Consider the following 23,229-nt stretch of genomic DNA (forward strand, 5'->3'; position numbering starts at 1 on the left):
CCTGAAAACACTCTCCTATCCCAAATAATTTCTTCTTGGTTTCTAATTCTTCCAGTCTTGCAGGTTATGTAGAAGCTTTGGCTTCACGGCTGGGTCTCTCAATCCCTGATCTGACGCCCAAACAAGCTGACATGTGGCAAACACGTCTTAGTGCACACTTGGTAAGTAACCTGCAGGCACTCCTTGTGGGGATCCTTTTTGTTTTAACCAATACAAGATAGCTCCTTTTGTCACCTTTGCCATTAAGTATTTAATAGCTGCCAACACTGTGCAGATTTCCTGAAACGTTTGGTTGAGAGCCTGTATCGGCATCAGCAGAATGGATTGTTTTGGGCTTGGGCATTTTTTTGTATCCAGCAAGCCACAGGTGGCTGGTAGTATGGATGATCTCTGCAGTGACTGCATGTATGCTGTGCAGTTACCTTGCTTGAGCTCTGACTGCTGTCTGCTAAAATGCCCTCAGCATTACCTTTAGTAATTTAACCCCTATACGTTCTTTATCAAGTGCTCGTTAGTTGTGCATCTGTGCTATTACATACTAGTTTCTGTTGGTTTGTGATTAGTTTATATACAAAATTAACTTTTAGCTGAATAAACCTTAGCGTTTGAACAGTGTTCACTGCTTGGGCTTACCGTAACTTCTACAGTTCTGGGGCATTCACTTTTTCAGATGCATTTTCAGGATGATTACTTCGTGAACGTCAACTTCACCAGTAATAATGTTAGTTTATTTTGGTTAAAGAAATGGATTATTAGAAACAGTGTAAGGAAGCAGATAATTCTTTCACTTTGCCAGAACAAAATTTCATGTGGGAAAATCACTTAGCAGATTTAAGGGAATAGAAATAATGCTTTCTCAATAAAAGTTAGGAAAAAGTCTACTTCAAGCAGCAATACATGAAGGCATTGAGCAGGGAAGAAGTGGTATATTGTCAGTGGGCTGCCCTCTAGTCTGTCCAACCTACAAGCTTTCTTACTGGAAGCTGAGTCTGTGGCATGAGTCTGTCATTCTATGACAGTTTGTTCGCAGCACTTTTCTGTGTAAAGAGTTCTGAATGTCTTGGTCTCTTTGCTGGCACTTCTTTCCTGTCTTTTTATTATTTACTGCTGCATGAAGTTTCTCAGCACTATTCATTTGCTGCTGCCAACATGCCTTCAGACACTGTCTTTAATTTCTTTCCTCTCCTGTTAACTTTTATGTCTAGGTAGATTGTGAAATCTTTTCCAATTATTTATTTTTGTCTTCACCCTGTGCCTTTACAAACTGTCACGTTGCTCACTTCTGACCTTGATGATAATTTGCATTACCAGATTTAAGCGAATGCTTCTTGCAGTTGTGCCTTAATTTTGTTTATCCTTCCCCATCTTCCTGGCCATCATTCTAACCCTTTGAATCTTGAGCTCCTCGCTTATTTATCACACATGCATCTCCTGATGAGTCATTCATTCATCTACTTAGAATTGTCTTTTATCACACAGGATTATCTTTTAGCACAGGATTTCTTAATTTGCTGATTACACACACTTGTCTCTGTCTCACAGACTGTTTCAAGTCTGCATGCTTAGAAAAATGGCACTCCCTACCAAAAGCTAGAACAGAGTGTCCATTGTCTTGATTTTGGTGGTACTGCACACAAATAAGTAATAATTGATCAGTGAGAAACTTAATTTTTTCCCTCTTTCTCTAGGGTAAAGCTATTGGAGTGACCATTGGCTGCATTTTAGGAATGTTTCCTTTGTTGTTCTTTGGCGATGAGGAAGAAAAACTGGAAGAAAAAAATTAACGTTTTTACGAGACGTACACAGATGTAAACTAATGTACCTCAATTACTCAATTATGCTGTCAATATTTAGGAATTAACAGACAGTAAAAATGTATAGACTTGGGAACAAAACCTTCAGCATGTCATTTTATGGAAACACTAATTTATTGTGGCTTTGTTGTGTTCAGTACTTCTTTTTACAAGATACCATTTAGCTTTCTATTTAATGTACATTTTTGAAGTGTTTTCACTTATGGCAAATGATGTTTACCACTTCCCCTTTTGACATTATTCTTTAACAGATTATGACTTTAGTAGTCCACTGTGGATGACAGTAACACTCTTGAGTTGCGTATTGGTTGCTTAACAGATGTAATTGCATGACAAAAAATTTGCAGCTGTTCATCAGGTCCTTCAATACAGATTATTGAGGAGGTCAGTTATGAGCAATTTGAAGATCCCTCACTTGACAAGAAGGCTGAGTGCCCCCTCACCAACTCTCATTCTGCACTGCCTTTACATCAGGTATTTCAGTGATCAGCATCAATCTAATTTGCTTTCTTTATAATTCTGAATCTCTGAATTGTCATCTGAGGTGATCATTCTAATGCCCTGACCAAGGTAAGTGATTGCAGTGTAATATCCTTTCCAAGTTCATCTTTAGTAGTGTCTTAACTCTGCCTTCTGTACTTCTGTATTAATGTCTCTTCTTTCCTTTTTTCTTCCTGATAAACAATAACTTGAGAATTCAGTTGAGGTCTCCTTCAGCTTATCTTCCTGAGCTTCTCATGTATTATCGAAGAGTTCAGATTTCCTAATTCAAAAGCACTTTTTTCTTTCTTTCTTTAAAAAAGTTCTGTTTAAAGTGAGGCGTGAATGGCTGATGGGGGCTGCCGAGGCTGGGGAGCCTTTCAAGATACGAATGAGTATTGGCATTGCAAGTCTGTGATGGGTGGCTTAAACGAAACAATAAAATATTCATATGCTGTCAGTCTGGATTAGAGGACCTGGTTTGCAGATTATAACGTCGGATTTATGATTAAACTTTTTTTTTTTTGCTGTGAGACTTCTGAAAAAAAAGAAAAAAGAGAAAAAAAAATAAGACTTGAGGCCTTCTTCCTGTTCCTGCCTTTTGTTTTTGCAGTCTTATTTGATGTATTATAGATCTGACAGTGCAGTCACATGTAACTGTGCTTTTTTATATGTTCATAAATTATAATTACAATTATCAAGAGAATTTCAGGATCCACTTTGCCAAATAACAATGCTAAGCTGATAACTATTTGTTCAAGGGGGGCTTTCTTACCTCTTTCAATACCATTTGGAAACAAGATTAAAAGAGGGACAGCCTAGGCACTTTGAAAGTTCTGTCACTGGAATTGTTAGCACTTCTGAAACCAACAAATAAATGGTTTAAAAGAAAATTCCATCCCATGATTTTTATTTGCTATACAGTCTGATTGTAACCTGGACGTTTACAGAGCTCTCTGCTTATCTTTTGGCCATAAATCTGTCTTCTCTGTTCTAATTTCTAGAAGCCCCTTAAACAGCAGTGCTGAAACTTTGACACCAAGCTTTAATGAAGGTCACCATGTTATATCTCTTTGTGAAAAGCAGGCTCTGAAAACTTGGAGACAGTAGGCCTGGTAGCATATGCTGTCTTTTGTGTGTTAACCTAATCCTGACCAAACTGTAAAACTGAAAGAAGTCTCAGCTAAGCAAGAATAACACTAAATACAGAAGTGTTCTGGCTTGCACTTTCAAGGTGGAGAGCTTTTCTTTAAAAACAACAACAACAGCAACAACAAAGAGGGTCCTGTTAGAAGATAATGCATTTCCCAGTAGTGGGTTTACAGTATGTCAGTAATAAGGTTTTTTTGCTTGTTTTTTTTTGTTTTTTTTTGTTTTTTTAAGTTTCATTTAATTTTATTTTTTCAGACGCCCATGTTTGCCTTGCCTTAAGCTCTGACTTTTCTCCCTGTGTATTTCTGTTTCTGGTATGTTTCTAGAAAAACTGTATGTATTTTCTTTTCTTTTTTTTAATTGAAATGCACATTAAAACAATTTTGCATAACTTTTTTGCATTTTTTTTAAATGAGAATTCCAATGGTGTTTCCCATTGCAATACTTGGCATCTTCATTGGAATCTTTCACAAGCAGCCAAACCTCTTTCTTTGCTGTCATTCTAACTGGAGCAGTAATTTCATCACTCTTTTTCAAAGGTCTTAAGAATAATCAGCAGGCTGTGTCAGCTCTTGCTCTAGCGTTCTTTTTATGATGGCAATTGGAAAGCTCATGTACTATTGCTCAATAGTTTGTGCATGTAAATTGATGGCATTATATTGCTGTATGTCAACCTACTGTATTTCAACCAACGCCTTTAAGGAGAATTAATGAATACCATCAAAGAAATCAGTTGTGTTTTGATATCTATTTGATATTTATAAATGTGGTGGGTGACACATGATAAGAAACCTTGAGTGTTTCAGGTGCTTGTATGATGTTACAATCAAGGTGACTTTTTGGGTTTCAGTATTTGACAAATGAAAACTCATTTGAGAAACATAGTGGCTCAGAAGGTTGAGAGAAAGCCTTTGCTGGGGCCAAGGTGAAACCCTAAACACAGTAGGGGTGGTTTGCTTCACCTGTGGGATCTGCTTTTTTGTGGATGTGCAGTTGTTTCATGTGAAGTAGATTTGTGCCACATCCTAAGGTGTCTCCTGATAATGAAAGAATTCTTTTTCTGGTGTTTATAGTTGAAAGAAATCCCCATTGCTCTGATCACTGTCTTAAAAATATGTAACTGAAAAGACAGAGCAATAACAAAAGTCTCCTCTTTGTTTTCTGTTGTTTTCTCCTTCCTTAATAAAAGGAAATCAGACACTCTCAGAGTTACTGAGCAGCTTTAGTATTACTCTGTTTTTACTCTGTCAAGCTTGTCCTGAGTTAACAGGAGTTTTTCTTGTTAAAGGGCTGGTAGACATGAAATTGTGTTTATTTTAAAATACTGTATTTTATTGTAACTTAAAATGTAAGTGTATTTTCATTTTTACTGTATGTTATCCCTAGGGAGAAAGAAATGCATCTGATAATGTGGTTACCCAGTTCTACTTGCTGATATTTTCTCATTCGTGTACTTTTACATAAATTATTTGAATTCCAAAAATGTGTTTTGTATTGTCTTTAATTAAATTGCCAAACTTTCTGTAAACTTTTGAATTACAGCAGTTCTGTTCTGTTTCTTTATTAGACCACGTGCTGGAGGGGTCATTTAATGTCTTGTGGACATTTGGTCTCAATTAAGAAAGTGAGTTTATTATGTAAATTTTAAATGAGAGTCCCATTGTCACTGATGGAGGAGATTAGCACCAAGGAGTAGTTTACTTTTGTCCTGCCCTGTTTGGAGGAGAAAACTTCAGCAATTAAAATGTTTGTATGGTAAGTTAGCAGCATTTCTGATTCATATGAGAAGTTCTGTAGTAACTGAAGTTTGTATTCTTTTGAATTCTCCTGGACTTTGGAGCTCTCCAGTACTTACAGCTGTCACTAATCCAGCCAACATACTCTGACAATTTTATATGGTGTAGTGCTAAGCTGACAGAGTGGCTGTTCTTAAACTACAGGCCTTAATAAAGTTTTGAGGAGTTGTTATCCTGTGCTGTCTCTCTTATGGTTCTGGAGTATTTTGACCTAAAACATTAAGAGAATGGCCATGGAAAATCTAGGTTGCAGTTAGTGATCTTGTAATACAAGTTCAAGCTCCTGTTTGAGAGTTTTTATTTAATGTTTGTCAAGGCTTTTAACCTTTATCTCAGTGTTCAAAAAGGACCCTTATCATCTGGAGTGTCTTTCAAAATAGTATTGAGGGGAGTGGGAAGGGTTTGTGGTAAACTTGACTGCAGAAGTCCAGTCAAAAGCAGAAAGTTGTTTTGTTTTACTTTGAAAGACAACTTCCTCTCTTCACAGCCAAACCCACCCTCTAGGCAAATCTGTTCACTTCCTTCTCCAAGCCCCCACAGTGAGAGTGGTCAGGAGCATAGCACATCCGTGAGCAAGGCAGTCTGTGTGCCTTGCATGGGTTAATTCAGAACAATTACCTGGGGTAGCAATATGGAGTGCAGAGCGTTACTGTAGGATGTTCTCCTGTAAATAGATGATGCCAAGATAGGCTGCTTGCAGCAGACGAAGAGAAATGGCTGGGAATATTTATGGTTTAACAATCTTCACCTTAGTAGTCACTGAGCATCTAAGCAACTGGTTTAAATATAGATGCAGCTATGGATACTACTCCAGTCTTAAGAGTTACTCCTTCTGTCTTTGGGATGCACCTGTCAGAACAATTATAGAATCATTAAGGTTGAGAAAGGCCACTGAGATCATCTAGTTCAACTGCAACCCATCACCACCGTGCCCACTGATGTTCGTGATCTACTGCAGTGCTGTGATTTTCCTGTGTATGTGATTTGTACCAAATACTGTGTGCATAGATAATGCCTGTGGCACTGACAAGTGCAGCAATGATAGCTGCTTCCCTGTCTGAGCTATCTTTTATGCAGTAAATTGCAACACAGTACAGTAAAAGGAAATGGGAGGAGTGAACTGAAGATTTGAACCAGCTGTATGACCCAGTGCAGTTTGTACACCTTTGTTCGTGAGCTGTAAAGGCAGCTCTGAAGATTGATCACAACAGCCTTCATGATAACGTTGCTGTCTATAGCATACTGATTTCTGTGTCACTGATCATGGTCCTTAGTAATGCTGTTTAATGGTTACCATTGTAAAGGTTCTAGTTGTTTGGTAACAACTCCATCATAGGTAGACGGCCAGAACAGAGGTTTTTTGGCACATTTTCTTGGTTTCCTGGAGCCTACCAATAGCAGATTTGGAGGTGAGATGAGTAAAAAATGCCATTGTATCTCTGTGTCATTGCAAGAGTCAAAAATCTGTACAGGAAAAGAGGTTGCTGTGTGTCCAAACTTTTTCCTGCGTTAATAAAAAAGAATTTGGAATAGAAGTGCTTCAATGTGATAAATGTGTTTGTATTTTCATCTTTAAATTCTTGACCTATACTGTTGCAGAACAGCTATAGGCTGTCTCTTCATAAGTTTTAAACCTAAAAGCATTTGTAATGAGTTTGATTGTTCTGAGCAAGTCTTCCTGAAATACTACTTGAATCTAGGGGAAATGAAGTATCCCTCTCACGCTGTTTTTTCTCCTAAATACTGCATAGAACTTATGAGTGTCCAGTGGATAACTTGTCCAATGAATGTAAAGCCAACTCTTACTTGTGTTGGACTCAATGTCAACAGATAACTCCTGTTCACTGGCTTGTCTCAGTGATCTTCTGTGGATGAATCCAGCTGCAGTAGGAAGATGTTTTTGGATGGGATCTGGTACTGTTCACTGACTCCAGTTCCAGAAAGATTAAAAATCATGCAAATTATATTGTGTTGCCTCAGTCTAAATTCAGTTTTCAGTATTTGTATTTGAACTACTTTACAGAAATTGCTATCGAGTCTCTTCTTGCTGTGCTGTAATAGCGATCTCCTCCATTTTTCTTTCCTCAAAATCTTGATTCTTTGCATCTTGGAAGAAGCAGTGGCAGCTGAAAGGAATGAGATTTCTCTGTTTGAATGTGAAGGCCATTTATCTGGAAACTTAGATCTCTCTTCTGTGAACGGCGCTGCTTATTGAATCCTCTCGGGATCTTGTGTTCCAGGCTTGAGATGGCTCCACTTGCAGATGCTCAACACTTAAATTTAAAGGTAGTTTGTATTAGGTGAATGTCTGTCCTTAAAAAGTGAAAATGCTGTTCAGAGTGAGGTTTTAGAAGGTTTAGTATTCATGTAGCATCTGTCTTCATCTCTTATACTGGAAGTGGAGAAACAACACTTTACATGGTGTCCTGTTTAAGAAGAAAGGCTCTAGACGCTGACCATTTTCTGTAACTATCAGTTAGGTCCAAGGCATTTCATAGTTCCCTGTTGCAGGCTCCTTTACCTGGGATTTCATGACTTTATTACTGCAAGAGGATTGGGAGCACTTCTGTGTGTGTGTGTGCAAAGACTTGAGCTGCTGTGCAGTATCGTACCTCTTTGAAATTATTTACAGTTTTAAACCTGATGTATTTTCTTTAGTTTTGTTTTCTTGATACTGTGTATCAGTGATTTATCTTCCCTTATGAAAAGTGCCCTATGTTTTTGCCTGTAGGCTGTAAGTCATTCCAATCCTAATTATTACTGATGGATAATAATAGATTCTTTTCAAGTGGATTATGAAGTATGCTGAGTGTGGGACCATTAACTTGTTAGAAAACATGTATCCGAAGAGTTAGACTTGCTGCATTAGACCTAGAGCTGCTGCTCCTGTTGGGAAGAGGCCATCATTGAGCAGAATGGCAGTGTGGTAACAGGAACGTATTCTTGTCTGCGCAGCACTGCGGCTTGGGTTTGGCAGGGTGATCCCTTTGCACACTGGTGATACTTCTCTTTCGAGAAGATGGCTCCTGTGTTTGTTCCACATAGGAACGAGGAGGAAGTGGAGGAGAGTGCGATTCTGTCAGGTCTTTTTCCGTACACGGGAGTGCATAGAGCTTCTGCTGAAAGGTGAAAATAGAATGGTTTGAATTCGTGCTACTTCTCTGCTTTTCTCTGTGCCTCAGAGTGCTTTCAGCCTGCTGAGAAACTGGAAAAAAGAGCTCATGAGGCTTCTCTCCCTGTGTGGCTTTTCTGTACATCTCAGCTGTTTAGCTGCTGATATTCTACACATGGAGGAAACATTAAAAGGAGTAATGATAGTAACGTGTGCCCCTTTTGAACACAGGAGCTCTTGCATGAGATAAGTCCTTGCATAAGGAAAGTGATTACCGGTGGTTTATCTTTTCAGTACACATAAAAACTAGACGTTAAGGGAAAAGAGCCCATTTTTGTCATTTTTTTCAGAATGGATGCAGCTCTGCAGGTGTTCTGTTTCTCTTATTCTTGGTTCCCTCCCCCCCCCAGCCATTGCTTGTACCTCTTCATGCAGGAGCACTACAGGGTGCGGATTTTCTTCCGCCTGTTTTCACCTTTCACTAAAACCTGTGAGTGGCCGCAGGACTGGGAGAAGCTGCTTCCAGAGCCATTGCTTGTCGGTTAATGTAACAAGTGGTAATGCTGTTGGTGAAACACAATTGAATCTTGATTGTCTTTGATAGTCTTTTCCAGTTGATTTGTAAATGCAGTCATACAGTAAAGCATTCTTTCTGGGAAAGCAATTTATTTGGTGGGATCACATTAGAATTGTGAAGGTGGCAAGGTGTGAAATAGGGCAGTTGTTTTTGTACGTATTAAAATGAGAGGAGGCTTCTCCCAGTTGGCACTGGGAACCTGAACATCATTTAGAATAACTGTCTCCTTATCTCTGCTACAGATTAATGCATGGGCTCTGTTTTAGGAAATTAAAATGTCCTGGAAAACCCAAAATACAGCTGCAAGTCATATTTCTCCAGGTCGGTCAGATGATATGTTGTTGTCTTGTTGGCTCAGGCACCAATATCCTACAAGCTCCAAGGATCGTGCAAGTTAGAGCATTGCTGAAATGGCATTTCTCTGATTTCTATGTTGCTGCTGTACTTCTTCTGGGTTACGTATCCCACTGCCCCTTTACTATAGAATATACATAGGATGTCACAAGCATGCAGTGTCTTGACCAAAAATACAATGTTCATCCTTACTGTATGTTCTGTAAGCCATGGTGGCTCTTTGGAGTGTATTGTAGTTTCAGGCCTACCTTTTGCTCAGTTTGCAAAAGTTCAGATTTTCCTCGCCTGTGCCCTTTGCTTTTGATCCATTAAATTATGAATTGTGTGAATCACATGGTATGTGAAGTTGACTTTATTTCAAAGTGAAATCATCAACTCCCTGCCTGAAAACTAGTTTTTGTTGTAGAGAAGCCTAGAACTTTAATTGCAGTTGGAGTGGCTTGATGGCAAGGGCAGTGACAGGGAAACAAATGACATAAGACTTTACAGCAGGGAAGATCTCTTCTGTCTGATTGTTCTCCGTGACATTCTGTGTGGGTAGCAAATTACAGCTTTTGGTTTTCATTTCAGCTTCTGTGATAGAAAATGCAAATGCCGCGTGTGGCACAACAGCGGGGCTCTCTGTTGTAAATGACTATGCCTGAAAAGTGCAATCTGTTTAAAATAATGTATTTTATTGATGCCTGTGGGCTGTGGCTGACAAACAAGGATCTTAAGAGCGTATTTGTAACTCGAATGTTGTTAAATGCTGTCAGTTGCTGAAAAAGGCTTAGGGATCCTGGTGAATTAAAAACTTCATGAGCCAGCAGTATGTACTTATAGGCTGGATGGATGGTGGTATCCTGGGCTGCATCAGAAGAGTGATGGGCAGCAGGGAGAGAGAAGATTGTACCCCACCTACTCTGTCCTTGCAAGACCTCATCTGGAGTTCTGCATTGAGACCTGAGGCACTCAGCACAGGAAGGATGTGGAGCTGTTGGAGCAGGTCCGGAGGAAGGCCATTGAGATGGTCCAAAGGTTGGAGCACCTCCACTGTGAAGACAGACTGAGGGAGCTGGGCCTGTTTAGTCTGGAGAAGAGCAGGCTGCAGGAAAACCTCACTATGACCTTCCAGTATTTAAAGGGAATTTATTAAAAGGAGGGAAATCAACTTTTTACAAGGGTAAATGGTGTTAGAACAAGGGTGAAAGGTTTTAAACTAAAGGAAGGAAGATTGAGATCAGATGTCGGGGAAATTTCTTCACTGTGAGGATGATGAGACGCTGTGGATGCCCCAGTCCTGGTGTTCAGGGTGAGGGTGGATGGGGCCCTGGGCAGCCTGATTTGGTACTTGATCTAGCTGTTGGCAAACCTGCCTGCAGACAGGGAGGTTGGAACTTCAAACCCCAGGCATTCTATGGTTCGTCTGAAAGTTGACATCATGTAAGGCAGACCAGCTAAAAGCTAGCAGTGTGAGCTTGCAAGTAACAGGCTATGTTAGAGGTGAGATTGAAATGTCAATTTGTGGGAATACTCGGCATCTGCCTGTTCAGTGTGGGGTCCCTCATTTAATGAAATCCTGAAGAATGAAGTAAGAAAGGAAGAAAATTCAAAAAGGAAGTGAACTCTTCCTTCAAGAGCTCAGAGAAATACAAACCAGTTATTAATTTTATTAAAATAACTAAGAAAATGACAGCAGCAATATTTGATTGTGGCAATCCCACTGATTATTATGAAGCTGAAAGGTTTCAGAGTTGCATCTGATGAAAAGCGCTTCAGTATGGGTCGTGTATTGGCTCGACTCTAATTTAAACTGAGTCATAGTAAGGAGAAATCATTAATTTTACATGTGTTATTTCTTAATCTTTTTATTTCCCAGTGCAATAAAGTAGGATATTTCCTGTACGTGAAGTCTGAACAAAAGTGCTGTTTGTTCTGTTCTTGTCATTGAAAGTGGTTTTTGAAAACAACAGAGTGTATTTTTTGTTCCTAGGTGATAATGAATCTAACGTGTAATGTGTTTTGAAACAGTCTTAATGGTTTTAGCTGGATAAATGCTATTAAGATACTGTCACATGTAAACTGAAAGCTTTTATTTTTCTCACTCTGAATCTGAAATGGGAGTTGTTGTTAGAAAGCACTTTGTTTTCCTCCTTAATGGCAGTCTGTGTTTCACATGGTCTGGGTGATAATTACTACAACACTTCTGTTTACAATTTAGCTTTCTTCATAAGAGATCTTACCTGACACAGTGGAAGGTGCAATGGTAACTACTTGTCCACTCTGCAGGTACCATACTGGCATGGTTTCGTTTTGTTCTCTGCTTCCTCTCTGGAATCAGCACGCAGTCTCCAGTAGCTGTCTGTTATGGCTCTGATTTTATATGCGTCTTGGTGATTTGCCCTCAAACGTTGTGGAAGAAACTTTGAAAACTAATCTACTACCAAAATAATCTGCACAGTCACCAATTCTTGCATATCAGTTTAAAATGCTCTGATGAAGGCCCTTGAAATAGAAGTCGTCAGCGTGTGCTGTGACTCACACGTGCTTGTGATCTGGTCTAGCTGAGTAATGAATCTTTGTTTCAGTTCCTGTAGTTTTTTGGTTTTTTTTTCCTCTAAGAAGGATTTAAGAGATTCCCTGATGCAGCTCTGTTAGGTGGTTGAGTGCTGATGCTCACGTGCATTCCAGGCCCAGATTGTACCTGCAGAGGGAATGCCATCACTGCATTGCAACTGCCCCAAGCTGCTGCCCTGACAGCTGTGATGTGCCCATATGAAGTCAGCAGCAGTGTCCTGTGCTGGCGTAGTGCCTGGTGGGGCAGCTCCTGGTTTTTGTGCCTATGAAAGTGTAGGCCATGTATGGAAAGGCTGGAAGAATAAAAGTCACTCATTGCATCCTCCTGAGGTCAGGCAGAGGTTGCTGAAGAGTGCAGTATTTCTAGACCACTTTTCAGCTGCTGGTAAAAATTTCCCTGTGAATATCTTTTTCTGTGTCAATATGTCTAAATGTAAATGCTGCTGAAAATGCCTTAGATTGAATTGTTTGACTTTACATTGAAGTCAGGTAGTGGCACTCTGAGTGAAAGCTCTGTTTGCAGGTTCAGGGCTTGCAGAACAGCTAAACCAATTTTCAGCTGTGACTCAGGAACCAGTTAGCTGAGCGTGGTGCCTGCTGGAAAATGGGTATGACTTTTAAGAAGGCACACGTACTGCAGGACAAGCAACAGCCCCTTGTGTCACAGTTTGTACATCTGGAACCACCTCTGATTCAGTAGTTATTGTGGTTTCTGTGTACTTCATCTTGCATCCTCATCTAATCTTATTCTGGGCACATTTTTCTGGTATCTTCCATTTGGTAATGCTGGTAATGGGATGATTGTTCGTATTTCCTCCAGAGTAAACAGTGGTGGCACAGAGGATAGGGTCTGCACCTTCTCAACGTATTCTGTTTTCATGGAGGTTGTAGGGATGCATAAGTGTTAGGAAAAAAAGGAGGAAAAAGAACACTACCACCAAACCGAAATCCTGCCAACCCAACCCATAGCTGCTGATGCTACTGTCTGTGCCTGTCTGCTCTGGCTCCATCTGGCAGTTGTGTCCAGCATGTTGTGGGTGTATTGATTCCATAGTTCTTCTGCACACTTTAATCTACAGCTTTGATACCTTTTGTTTTCATTAGTTTCCTTTTTTTCTCCTCACCTCTATTTTTAACTATTCTTCAGTTCACTGCTATGAGTTAGTGCTCCACGGTGCCATGTCCAGTAATTCTTCCCTGTGTTTGGTGTATACACACTGGAAAATACACCAATATTGCAAAGAAATCCCTTCTTTTAACCACTCTTAGTCACTGCTGAAACACACTGCTCTCTTCTGTCAGTTCTACCAGTGCTTTCATCCCACATAGTGCTGTCCTCTCTGCAAGTAAAAAAGCTCCATTTACCTGTGCTTATAGTCACAGAATAGAATATTTCAAGAAATGCCACAAGATAGCTGTAAAGAGAAGGAAAATTTTACTGCCTTTACCTTTCCTTCCTCCTGACGTTTCTCTGCAGTCAACTTTATCTTGACCTTCCTTACTGCACAGAACAAATCTTCATTTTCTGTCACCTCTGAGCTTCCAGCCCTGTGGGCTTCCAGCACTAAACAGTTGTTTCCAATTTTGGCTGCATACGCAATTAGATTTTTACTCATATTAAAAATGTGTGCATTTCCTCCTAACCTCTTTGAGTTCTTACAGCACCCTGTTACTAGAAGAATGTTACCAGTAGTTGAGGGTGAAAGTGCATTTGTTTCTTAATATTTATATTTTACTTTGTCTTTTAAATGCCAGCTATGTCAAAACAATTATTCTTGGCACAGAAGGGATTACTGACCATGCAGTAAAGAACATCAGTATTGTTGCTGTTTCCTCCACAGTCTTTGTCTGTCTCCTTCAGCATTATTTTAATCGTTTTCAAAAACTGTTGCATATTCAAAGCATGATGCCACACTGATTTTTCTAATCTTAGAAACAGTGAATCAATTCATAAGCTGACAGTTTTGCTGGAGGAACCTACAGCACATCAGCTTGTTGTCCTGTTTGGAGAGTAGACTGTCTCACTGAGCTGTGGCTGTCAGAAGTTGTATCTCTGAGCCATGTGGAGAGGGAGATGTCTCCGGATGATGACTGTGTCTCTGCTTCCAAAGAGGAAGGTCAGCTGGCTAAAAAAAACCCAGAAACATGCACCAACCTGTAGGCTTCTAGTAGAAGGTGAAGAAAGTGGAAAGTTGCTGGCTTATGGCTTTTGAGCTGAAAACTCTTTTCTGTCTCCTGTGCTCAGGGTATACACCTCATTGTGGGCTGTAGGGCTGTGTTTGAAGGATTGCTGCTGGGTAACTTGAATCCTGAGAGGACAAGAGCTAGCAAAGACCATCATACATCTAAGGCAGCTGTGACCCAGCCCAGTGAAATGAACACTTGCAGATCTGCTGAGTAGGGCTGTCCTGCTTTCATTCCCCTGACTCCTGTGATTTGGCTGCAAGGTGATTTTGATGCATGGCTTGCAGGTTCTGGAAGATTACTGTCTCTGCAATTGGTACAGATGAAGAGAAGAGCGATAGGGATGGATGGGGCAATTTCTTTTAACTGACTGCACTTCAAACTTGGAACAAGCACAAATAAAGTCTTTCACCTTCAGCACTAGATGCTATTAAATTGAAAATAAAGGCATTATTTCTGGTTGTGCGGGATTGGCAGGCTCACACTTCTGTTGGCAGTAGCAAAAAAAGCTGTTGTCCTTCACTGGAAAAAGGGGGAGTCTGCTGCGTTCTCTGCCTGAAAGAAATGCTGTGTGTCATCTGTACTGGAGGTTTGCCTCAATGTTGTAAATCAAGCGACTTCTGGAACATCAGCTCAGATTCTTTGCAAAGCTGCTTTTACAGTCTCTGGTTCTCTGTAGGGCTTGGGAATCTGGGCCAGAACCAATACTGGTAATGGTGCGTCAGGTTGTCTAGGTGATTTAGGCAGATTTGGCAGGATTGTATCCAGAACACATTAGTAAATGGAAAATGTGCTAGGACTTCTGCAAAATAAATTGAGCAGATGGTAAGGCCTCAGTTCTGTGTCTCCTAGCCTGTTGCTCCACAATATGAAATGCTTAGTTTTCATTAGTAGATGGCTGTCCTGTGTAAGAATGTGTAGTGAGTATCTGGGGAAGAAGGGAGACTACATTTCCTTGAGCAAAAGCCCTCAGTTACGTTTGAGACTAAGACACTGCTGCCATAGAGGCCTGCTGAGGGCAGAATCACTGAGGTATGTGAAGATGCTGTTCAGTGTCTCTTTGCAGCAGTGTTTTGGATGGAGGGCTCACGTTGTATGAGAGGCAGCACCAACATAGAGTCAGGTACAAGGTTCCATTAACTTCTTGTGGGCATGTGATCATTTTGGGTAATTGATAATAAAAGCTGACTTCTTTGCCAGAACTATGACAAATTACAGCATGATACTGAAATTGGGGAAGCTTCCACCTTTACTGTTTTCATGTGCCCTCCGTCCACCTGATAACACTCACTCATCCTCCTATCTCATGGTTACAGACCCTCTTGCTGACCCAGTGGTTCACCCTTGATGTGGGTGAAGAAACCTTTTTGAGAATCTTTCTTTGTTCTGAGGACTGATGGCAAGGAATACTACTGATGGCAAAGGATTGGTACAAGCTGTGTGGTACCACAAGAGGTTGGGGTTCATACCATCAACAGAGAGCTGTGAAGCTTTTAAAAATCTATTTGGCACTGGAAATAATTACTGTCACAGCAGTGTGCTAAATCCAACTGCTCATACTGAACACTCGCTGCTATAAAAGGGAGGATTAAATATTTTCAGCATCTTGCATCTGGTGATAACAAGAAGGGTAACAGAGCCAATGGGGAAGGGAAGTGGGATGAGAAGAAGGCACTGAAAGGTGTGGTGGCTGAAATGGGATGTAAGTTTTTGTGAGCAGAAGTATATCGTGTATATGAGGGATTCCGGTGGTGGAGCTTTACTTAGAGTGGTGGGTCAAACAGGGAAGTGTGGAGAAAACACTTTTAGGGAGTCAAACATGGGCTGATCAGGGAGGGGGGGAGGAAGTAATAAACCAGCAGGACAGAAGACAGGGAAATGAAGAAGGACTAAGAACTAACTTCCAGGAAATTGGGAGAAAGAATAAAATATTCTTCAAAAATCTCACCAAGTGAACCAGGTTTATTAAAACATCTGGGGATGTATGGTCATTTATGGATGCTAAGGTAAGCAGCAGGAGTGGTGGGTTTACCTTGCTAGTGCTCTGAGTTCTGAGGGTAGGTGAGTGTTGCTGTGAAAATCAGAGAGACTTTGGTTGAGGAGTTTGAGGGGAGTGTATTTCATTACTTTGACTGACATGATTAAAAGGTTGGGATCTGCATGGTTTTCCTTATGATCCCCAGGGTTTGGATTGCTGTTGGGTTTTTTTGTAAATACTTAATCCAGCTTACATATACTTAGACCATCAATAGTAGACCTTACAATACTTAGACCAGCACACGTGTTTGAGTTTCAAAATGGAAAATGAATAAACTGGAAAAAATTTTTTATGATTTAATAGTAGAGAGAAGTCAACAAGTTTCTCTTTCAACTGGCTTTGAACAGAGCCGTTTTCATTAAGATGCATATTTCAGAGCACTTTGATCTTCATTATTAATCTTTATATAGATTATGAATTCAAGTCAAGAGACAACAAGGTTAAGTCAGTGTAGGAATACATCTGTGGTATATTCCTTTCGCAGAATAGCACATTTATCTTCATAACATCTGTGTTGAAACGTCAGCTAATGTATTTTTCTCGAGGAGGTAAGGGGAAGAATGGTTATCTCTTCATAATACCAACCTCATGCTTATGTTTTATTACAAAGACTGCCCTAACAGTAGTTCCTTCTATTTTATAACTTTGGCCCACAGGATCAGAGCAGTTGTTGGTGATACAGCAGTAGAGGTTGAGCCTTCTCACTTCTGTCCTGTAACAGGTTATTGCTGTGTGACAGATGGCAGCAGGGGGAGGTGTGACAAAATGGTGTCTGACACAGAAGTGTGTATGAAATTGAATCCCTCTGTGCAGAAAAGAATTGCATCCACTGACGTTCATCAGTGCTTGCTGAACATCTGTGGAGACCAAACAGTGGATGTGAGCACTGTGAAGCGGCGGGTGGTGCATTTCAGCACTGGCAAAAGTGATTTGTGAAAGACAAGTTATATTCTTGGATGTCCACACACTGCTCTCATTCCATGAAATTAAATATCTCGATCAGCTTATCCGCACAAGTTGGCTAATGGTGGTGACTGTGTTGAAAAATAGTGTTTAGTAGCTGAGAATTTGCTCTGTCACATAGTGGTTTTGTGCCCTCTAGTAGATGTTGCAGCAGTTTCTATGGAAATAAACAGGAGACATTACTTTCACAATGACCTATGTCATTCTTATCAAGCATGATTTGAATATATATCGCTTTAGATGAGCATCTAAACTGACTTGTAATTCAAGGATCATTTTTCCTTGTACAGGAGATGCACCAGGCCTTAGACATCTCTGTGGCCCTGCGCTGCGCTCTGTCCAATGACGGTGCTTCATTGCCATAAAAATAAGTGTTTTTCAACCTTTCATGGTATTTGGTGGAAAAGTAAGAGAAAATGAGCTTTACCTAGCTGAAACTTCATTGGCAGGTAGTTTGCCGGAGAAAGAAGGGCATACTTTTTTGTGCACTCTCTGTAAGAATTACAGTAGGAGGGTTTTGGTGGTTGAAGCCTGGTTTGGGAAAAGGGACTTTTAATTTTCTGCTGGGAATGAGCTCCTGAAATAGCAAACCGTGTGCACTGTAATTGTCTGTATGACATACCACAACTGGGGGTGTTTCCTAGAAAAGCTTCTGTGCCTCAGCAGTAAACAGGACCAGGATCTATGTTACTTTTAAAAGACTCTCTGATTTTCTGCTTATTTGTGTTTCTCTTCCCTTCTCGTGTGAGTTCTCAAAGGCATTGTAACTTCCCTGGTCAGCAGCCTGGGGGTACAACAGCTGCAGGGCCCACCTGCCAGAGAGCTGCTCCCTATGGAATGGGGCAGTGCACGTGAGAAATGTGGTCCCATCCTTCTGCAGCTTGCAGGGCTTGGCATGAGATAGCTTTTTTTCTCCTGGTCAGGTCTGTCTCATTGGAGCCACTTAGCTTTTAGCCTTTTGTAGCCCTAGCTTTTAGCGGTTATTTTCCAATAAGGCAATGGAAATGGTTTTAAACTAAAAGAGCGAAGATTTAGACTGGATATAAAGAAAAGGTTTTTGTAAGAGTAGTGAAGCACTGGAACAGGTTGCCCAGAGAGGTGGTGAATTCCTGTTCCTGGAGATATTCAGTGTCAGGCGGGATGGGGCTCTAAACAACCAGCTTTAGCTGTAGGTGTGCCTCTTCAGGGGATTTGGGCTAGATAGCCTTTGAGAATCCCTTCTAATTCAAACATTTTTCCTACCAACGTGGGAAACATTGTTCACTTTCAGACAATAATGTGTCAGAACTTGAGTGTTCTGTCTGATTGAGAGGTAACAGCAGCAGAAATGGATGTTTCTTGTTGTCTGAGAAGAAAAAGGAGGAGTTTTATTCTAACCTGTCTTCAGTATTAACTTTGAGATGTAAGAATGGCTGGGAAGGAGATCTAACCTGCAGTTGCCTAGTAGTGGGTGTAAGGAAAGGACTGGCTGTGATGTAAGTCAGAAAGACGTTTGCCACTGGAGCTTATAAAATACCATCTGCTAAACAGCAATATTGAGTTCCAGGCATTCCACCAATGCAATCAATGTGAGAGTGGGCTGTGGGATTCCAGTGGGAGAAGAGAATGGGTTTATTGCTGTAAATTAAAAAAGAAAGGAAATTTTAAAATAAAAAACTTCTGCTCATCTTCAGCATTATGCAAATGGTAGATAAGAAACAAGGATTGTCCGCAGTGAGACTTTAAAGCTGCTGGATTAAAACGCTGGAAAGCAGAAGAGCTGTTATTTAATTGCAAATCAAGCCTGATTTTCTTGAATATTTCTGCTTTTCATTCTTCTGCTGCTTCACAGTGTCTGTGCAACATGGGGGAGGCTGTCAGATAAACTGTGGTACACAAAGTAGCAGTGACCTTGGGTGATGCATGAATATGACACAATGCAAACGCTATTTCACAGAATCATAGAACATTTTACAAAGGAAAATAGGCATTAAATAATTACTAACAAGTGTTTGTGATAATTTGCAAACAAGCAAGACATATTATGGAGTAAGGGTCACATTTAAATTCTTAAAAGGCTTAAAGAGAATCAAAATGGTATTGCAGTCCGTGCTTCTGGTGGCAGTTAATGAAGGGTTTTTCATTTGGGGTAACTGTCTGCTGTGCCTTTGTACAGAAGTGTTTCAGATTGTCAATGAACTTGTCTCCAGCCCTGGGTGGAGTGATAAAGCAGTGAGACCAGAGGTAAGCAAATGTCAGTGTGCAATGGAGAAGGTGCAGCCTGTTGGAGCATCATGGAGGTGCTTAAATCCGTCACTGGAGATTAGAGATCATGAGAGCAGCAGCATTCAGCACGGTGAAAATAGGAGTCATCCGTTCAGACTCTCCATCTGCAGGAAGGATGCTGATAGAAAGAGAAGAGATTTAGATGCCTGAGAAAATTGAGAATGGTTGCACTCAGTCCTGTTTGAGTGATAACAGGCATCCAGTGACTCTGCAACCATGGCAGGTATGTCTGCTGTCACCTGTCTTCTGGCAGCTTGGTTACAGCCTGGCCTTGTATGCTGGATGGAGAAAGCCAGGTGAAGAAAGGCTTTGGAGATGGCTGTAGAGGTTTTTGGCAGAGAGAAAGTCTTTGGTACCATGTAATAACAAACACAGATGTGCTGTTCAGTTTAACCTGATGGAGATGCCCTTGTTTGTTGCCTTGTATTCAAGGTGGGTTTGAGAAGAAATTTGATTTGAAGCTGAGTGAGGAATTTGAGGTTTGGTGAGCAGTTCAATTTTGATCGTTTTTGTAACATCTGGAACAACTGCTGTAAAATTCTGGTTACCAAAACAGTAACACAAAACAAAAGTACACAGTCTGTTGGTTCTATCTTTGTGTGGGAAGAGAGGAGAGCTGTTTCCTGTATCCCACTTGCAGGCTGTGGAATACAACACTGTCTGCAGTGTGACTGCTTTGCAGCCAGGCCTTGGAGACAGACACAACAGCCACACTGCTCCTGAAAATGCACTGTGAGGCCTCTTCCACATCTTTGAGAATGATGAGCTGGTTTCATTGGAGTGATCCAGGTGTTCCCTACTTCTGTGCTGTAAACCAGCCATCCCACACAGGTGAACAACTGAAGCAAAATGGTAGTCATCACTTACATGTGAGCATTTTCAATGGCTCTGTGTTCTGCAGCAATTCAGAATTACTCGGAATTAATCCTATCTGCAGGTGGAATATTTTCATGAAGAGTGTAGCTTCATCAAAATGGAGATGTTTACCTGATTCCTGCTGACTTTTATGCTTGTCTAACTGCAAGGCCTCTTTTCTTCCATCCAAGTGTCAGTTATTTCATTTAAACTCACCTCTACAAAGAGATCATTATAATCCCTTCAGGGTAATACAGCATTCTATACTGAGTGAATGGAAAAGATGCAAATAAAAAGTGTGAGCAGAGGGAAAGTGGTAGGAGTGTTTGTTCTGTAAGAGATGCACGTTTAAAAGAAAAGTTAAAATGCAGAAGTTTCTTTCAGAAATGCTTGTGCTGTTTAATAATACATTTTAATACATTTTTAGGATAATTCATTGTAAATACAACGCCCCCTGGCTGTGATGATGTTTGATCTTAAGATGTGTCATATTTAGTGACCTTTTCGGGATATAGAGGAGCTGTGAGATAATAGTCTGATCTCTCAGACTCCTGGAATTTCATTTTATTATCCTCCAAATCTGACATTTCAGCTGACATTTGAGGCATTGTTTGAGTGCTGGAGCTTGAACAGGTTGAGGTGGGCAGTAATGGCAGATGGGCCCTGGGTGCAAAGCAGGAAATGTTTCAGTGACTGCACGATGGGGTCCAGGTTGCGGACAGTGACACATTCAAAGGCTGTTGCATTTCCAAGGCAGCCAGGAGGAGTCCAGCAGTCACCAGACACCTGCATCTCCTTTTTCATAGTACAGAGGTGAGACTGAGGGGTTGGACTTGATGATGATGGAGGTCCCTTCCAACCCCAATGACTCTGTGACTGGAGAGCTCCAGGCCTTCCGCCAGGCAAACTTGGTGCTGGTGAAAATCATTTCTGGTGGTTGCCTTCTGAACACAGCATTTCTGTGGTAAGGCTGATGTGCCAAAGGAGCAGCACTCAGCAACCAACTTCCAACAGCTAGCTTTGAAGTCATTCTCCTGTTCTTACAGATGCCAGGCTCAGGAGGTGAATTTACTTATTACAAATAACCAACTTGCTGACAGGTGCCCTGGTGCCACTGTTTGGCACAGAGCTCCAGACCTCATCAGCACATGAGGCACTGAGTGCTGCCAGACCCATCACTGGCTGCACCTGAATGTCAGGTCAGAAAAACAAAAAATACAAAGTGGGATGTCCAGGAATTATTAGGAAGGGAATGGAGCAGCATTTTTTTTTCCATGTTTCAGCTACAGGGATGGCAGTTGCCTGATGGACTCCTGTGTGCTGCCACTAGATGGGTTGCAGGTAACCTAATGTAATGGAAGATGGCCCTGCACATGGCAGGAGGTTGGCCTAAGTGATCTGCAAGGTCCCTTCCAACCCAAACCATTCTGTGATCGATGATTCTGTGAAAACAATAACTGGCTGAAGAGAGCAGGGACCTGCAGAGCTCCTGCTACTGGGTCCACTAATTTAGGAGTCTGTGCTGTACTCAATTCCTACAGAGCTTGCAGGTGCTCAGATCATATACTCTTACTGCTATCCCCATTTCAAGTGTGCTTAAAAGGAGCTGATAGATTCAGAAGTCACTGGGGAGGTTGATGAAAAAAAGTGATCATTACAACAATCTTGTGTTCTTTCTCTCTCAGGCAATCAAGCTGACAACTGGCTCTGTGTATGAAAAACTGCAGTCCAGCGAATCACATCTGAGAGCCTTTAAACAAGGGTAGCAGGGTACATCAGAGCACGCAGAGGGCAATTTAATACCCAAAAACCATTAGATGGTTCTCTGTGGGCATCGCTGAAAATTCACAATGACGTGGTGCAGGTTTTTGCTGGCACAAGTTTATAACTGAGTACAATATTGATGGGAAATGAAACTACCCCTGAATTATTTAGGGCTTGCTGAACAAGTGTTGAAAACCCAATTCCACCAAGTCACTGCACTAACTTTATTTTTTCATATACCATAGCCTGCAAAGTTAGGGCATTATAGCTGTTGCAACTTTCTTTCCAGGCTTGATAGGGGAGAAAAAAGATTTGACTCATAAGTATGTATATATAAAGAAGCATCAGTGACCTCTGTTGATAAATGACTGCATGATTCCATATTGCAGCTTATTTCCCAGCAGTTCAGGGGAGAGTATCTGGATATCAAGGGGCAGGATTGGCTAGTAAAGCCACGCTGAGAGTTTTATTTAAACAGCAGAAAGAAGCTCTTGTTTCTGGAAATTGTATTGTAAATCTGGTGTTTATTAAAGTCTGAAAAGTCTTGTTCTGCTACTGAGATTTATGGAATATTAAAGAGAAACTTGATGCCTTGAGGGAAAAGAGAGATGAGTTATTTTGGGGGTTAATGAATTTTTGAAGCTTGCCTGAAGGAGTGATCTTCATTTTGCATAAATATTGAGCAATTAACACAAGACATACCATGGCTTTTGCCAGGTAAACATCCAACCTCATGTCTAATTTCCTAAAGTCCATTACAAAAGGTTTTCTGCCTTTCTCCCTGTGTGGTTACAAAGATTGTCTTGTTGAGGGAGGAGATAATTGGCTGATTATGCACACAGCATTGACTTAAAAGACAAATCATGAAAGCAAGTTAAAGTGTCTGTATGCTCTCTCAGAAGTTTTGGCATGTTTTCTAACTACATAACTTCACAACTTCAGGCCAAACTTAAGGCTGTTTGAAATGATGGGTGATGTAAAAAATGCTCCAGTCTTAGTTAGGGCATCAGCTGTTGGTCTTAGAGGTGGAAGGGTGCAGAGATAAATGGTATCTTCAGGCAAGGCACTAGTGGGTGAGAAAATAGAATGTGCAGAACAAGATAAAACACTGCAGGTTAATAATTCATTTAAGCAGGAAAGTGTCCTATTTTTTCCTAATTCTTTTTCCCCTTTCCTTACAGTACAGTGGTATCCACTGCTGCCCTTGAGATGTACAGATTGTCTTTCCAGTGTGACACCTGAAGTTAATGGGTGCCATCCAGGGCTCACCACAGCCAAGCACTGTTTAACTGCAGGTGATTTGGGGCATCATTCAAGAC

The 23,229-nt window shown here is 40.9% G+C and overlaps 1 protein-coding gene across 2 annotated transcripts in view; it reads left to right on the forward strand.

The window, feature by feature from the left end:
- The window catches only part of TMEM65 (transmembrane protein 65), a 31,922-nt gene extending 26,993 nt beyond the window's left edge, over positions 1-4,929 (forward strand). For both annotated transcript variants that reach the window (XM_042837608.1, XM_042837618.1), the window contains 2 exons: positions 56-161; positions 1,689-4,929. In XM_042837608.1, the coding sequence (XP_042693542.1) occupies positions 56-161; positions 1,689-1,784 (202 nt within the window). In that variant the 3' untranslated portion in view covers positions 1,785-4,929. The remainder of the gene's footprint in view (positions 1-55; positions 162-1,688) is intronic.
- The last annotated feature ends 18,300 nt before the right edge of the window (positions 4,930-23,229 follow it).

The sequence above is a fragment of the Centrocercus urophasianus genome, unplaced genomic scaffold (assembly GCF_019232065.1).
Source record: "Centrocercus urophasianus isolate 14NV4802_14NV808 unplaced genomic scaffold, USGS_Curo_1.0 seq_11, whole genome shotgun sequence".
In the NCBI taxonomy this organism is placed as follows: domain Eukaryota; kingdom Metazoa; phylum Chordata; class Aves; order Galliformes; family Phasianidae; genus Centrocercus; species Centrocercus urophasianus.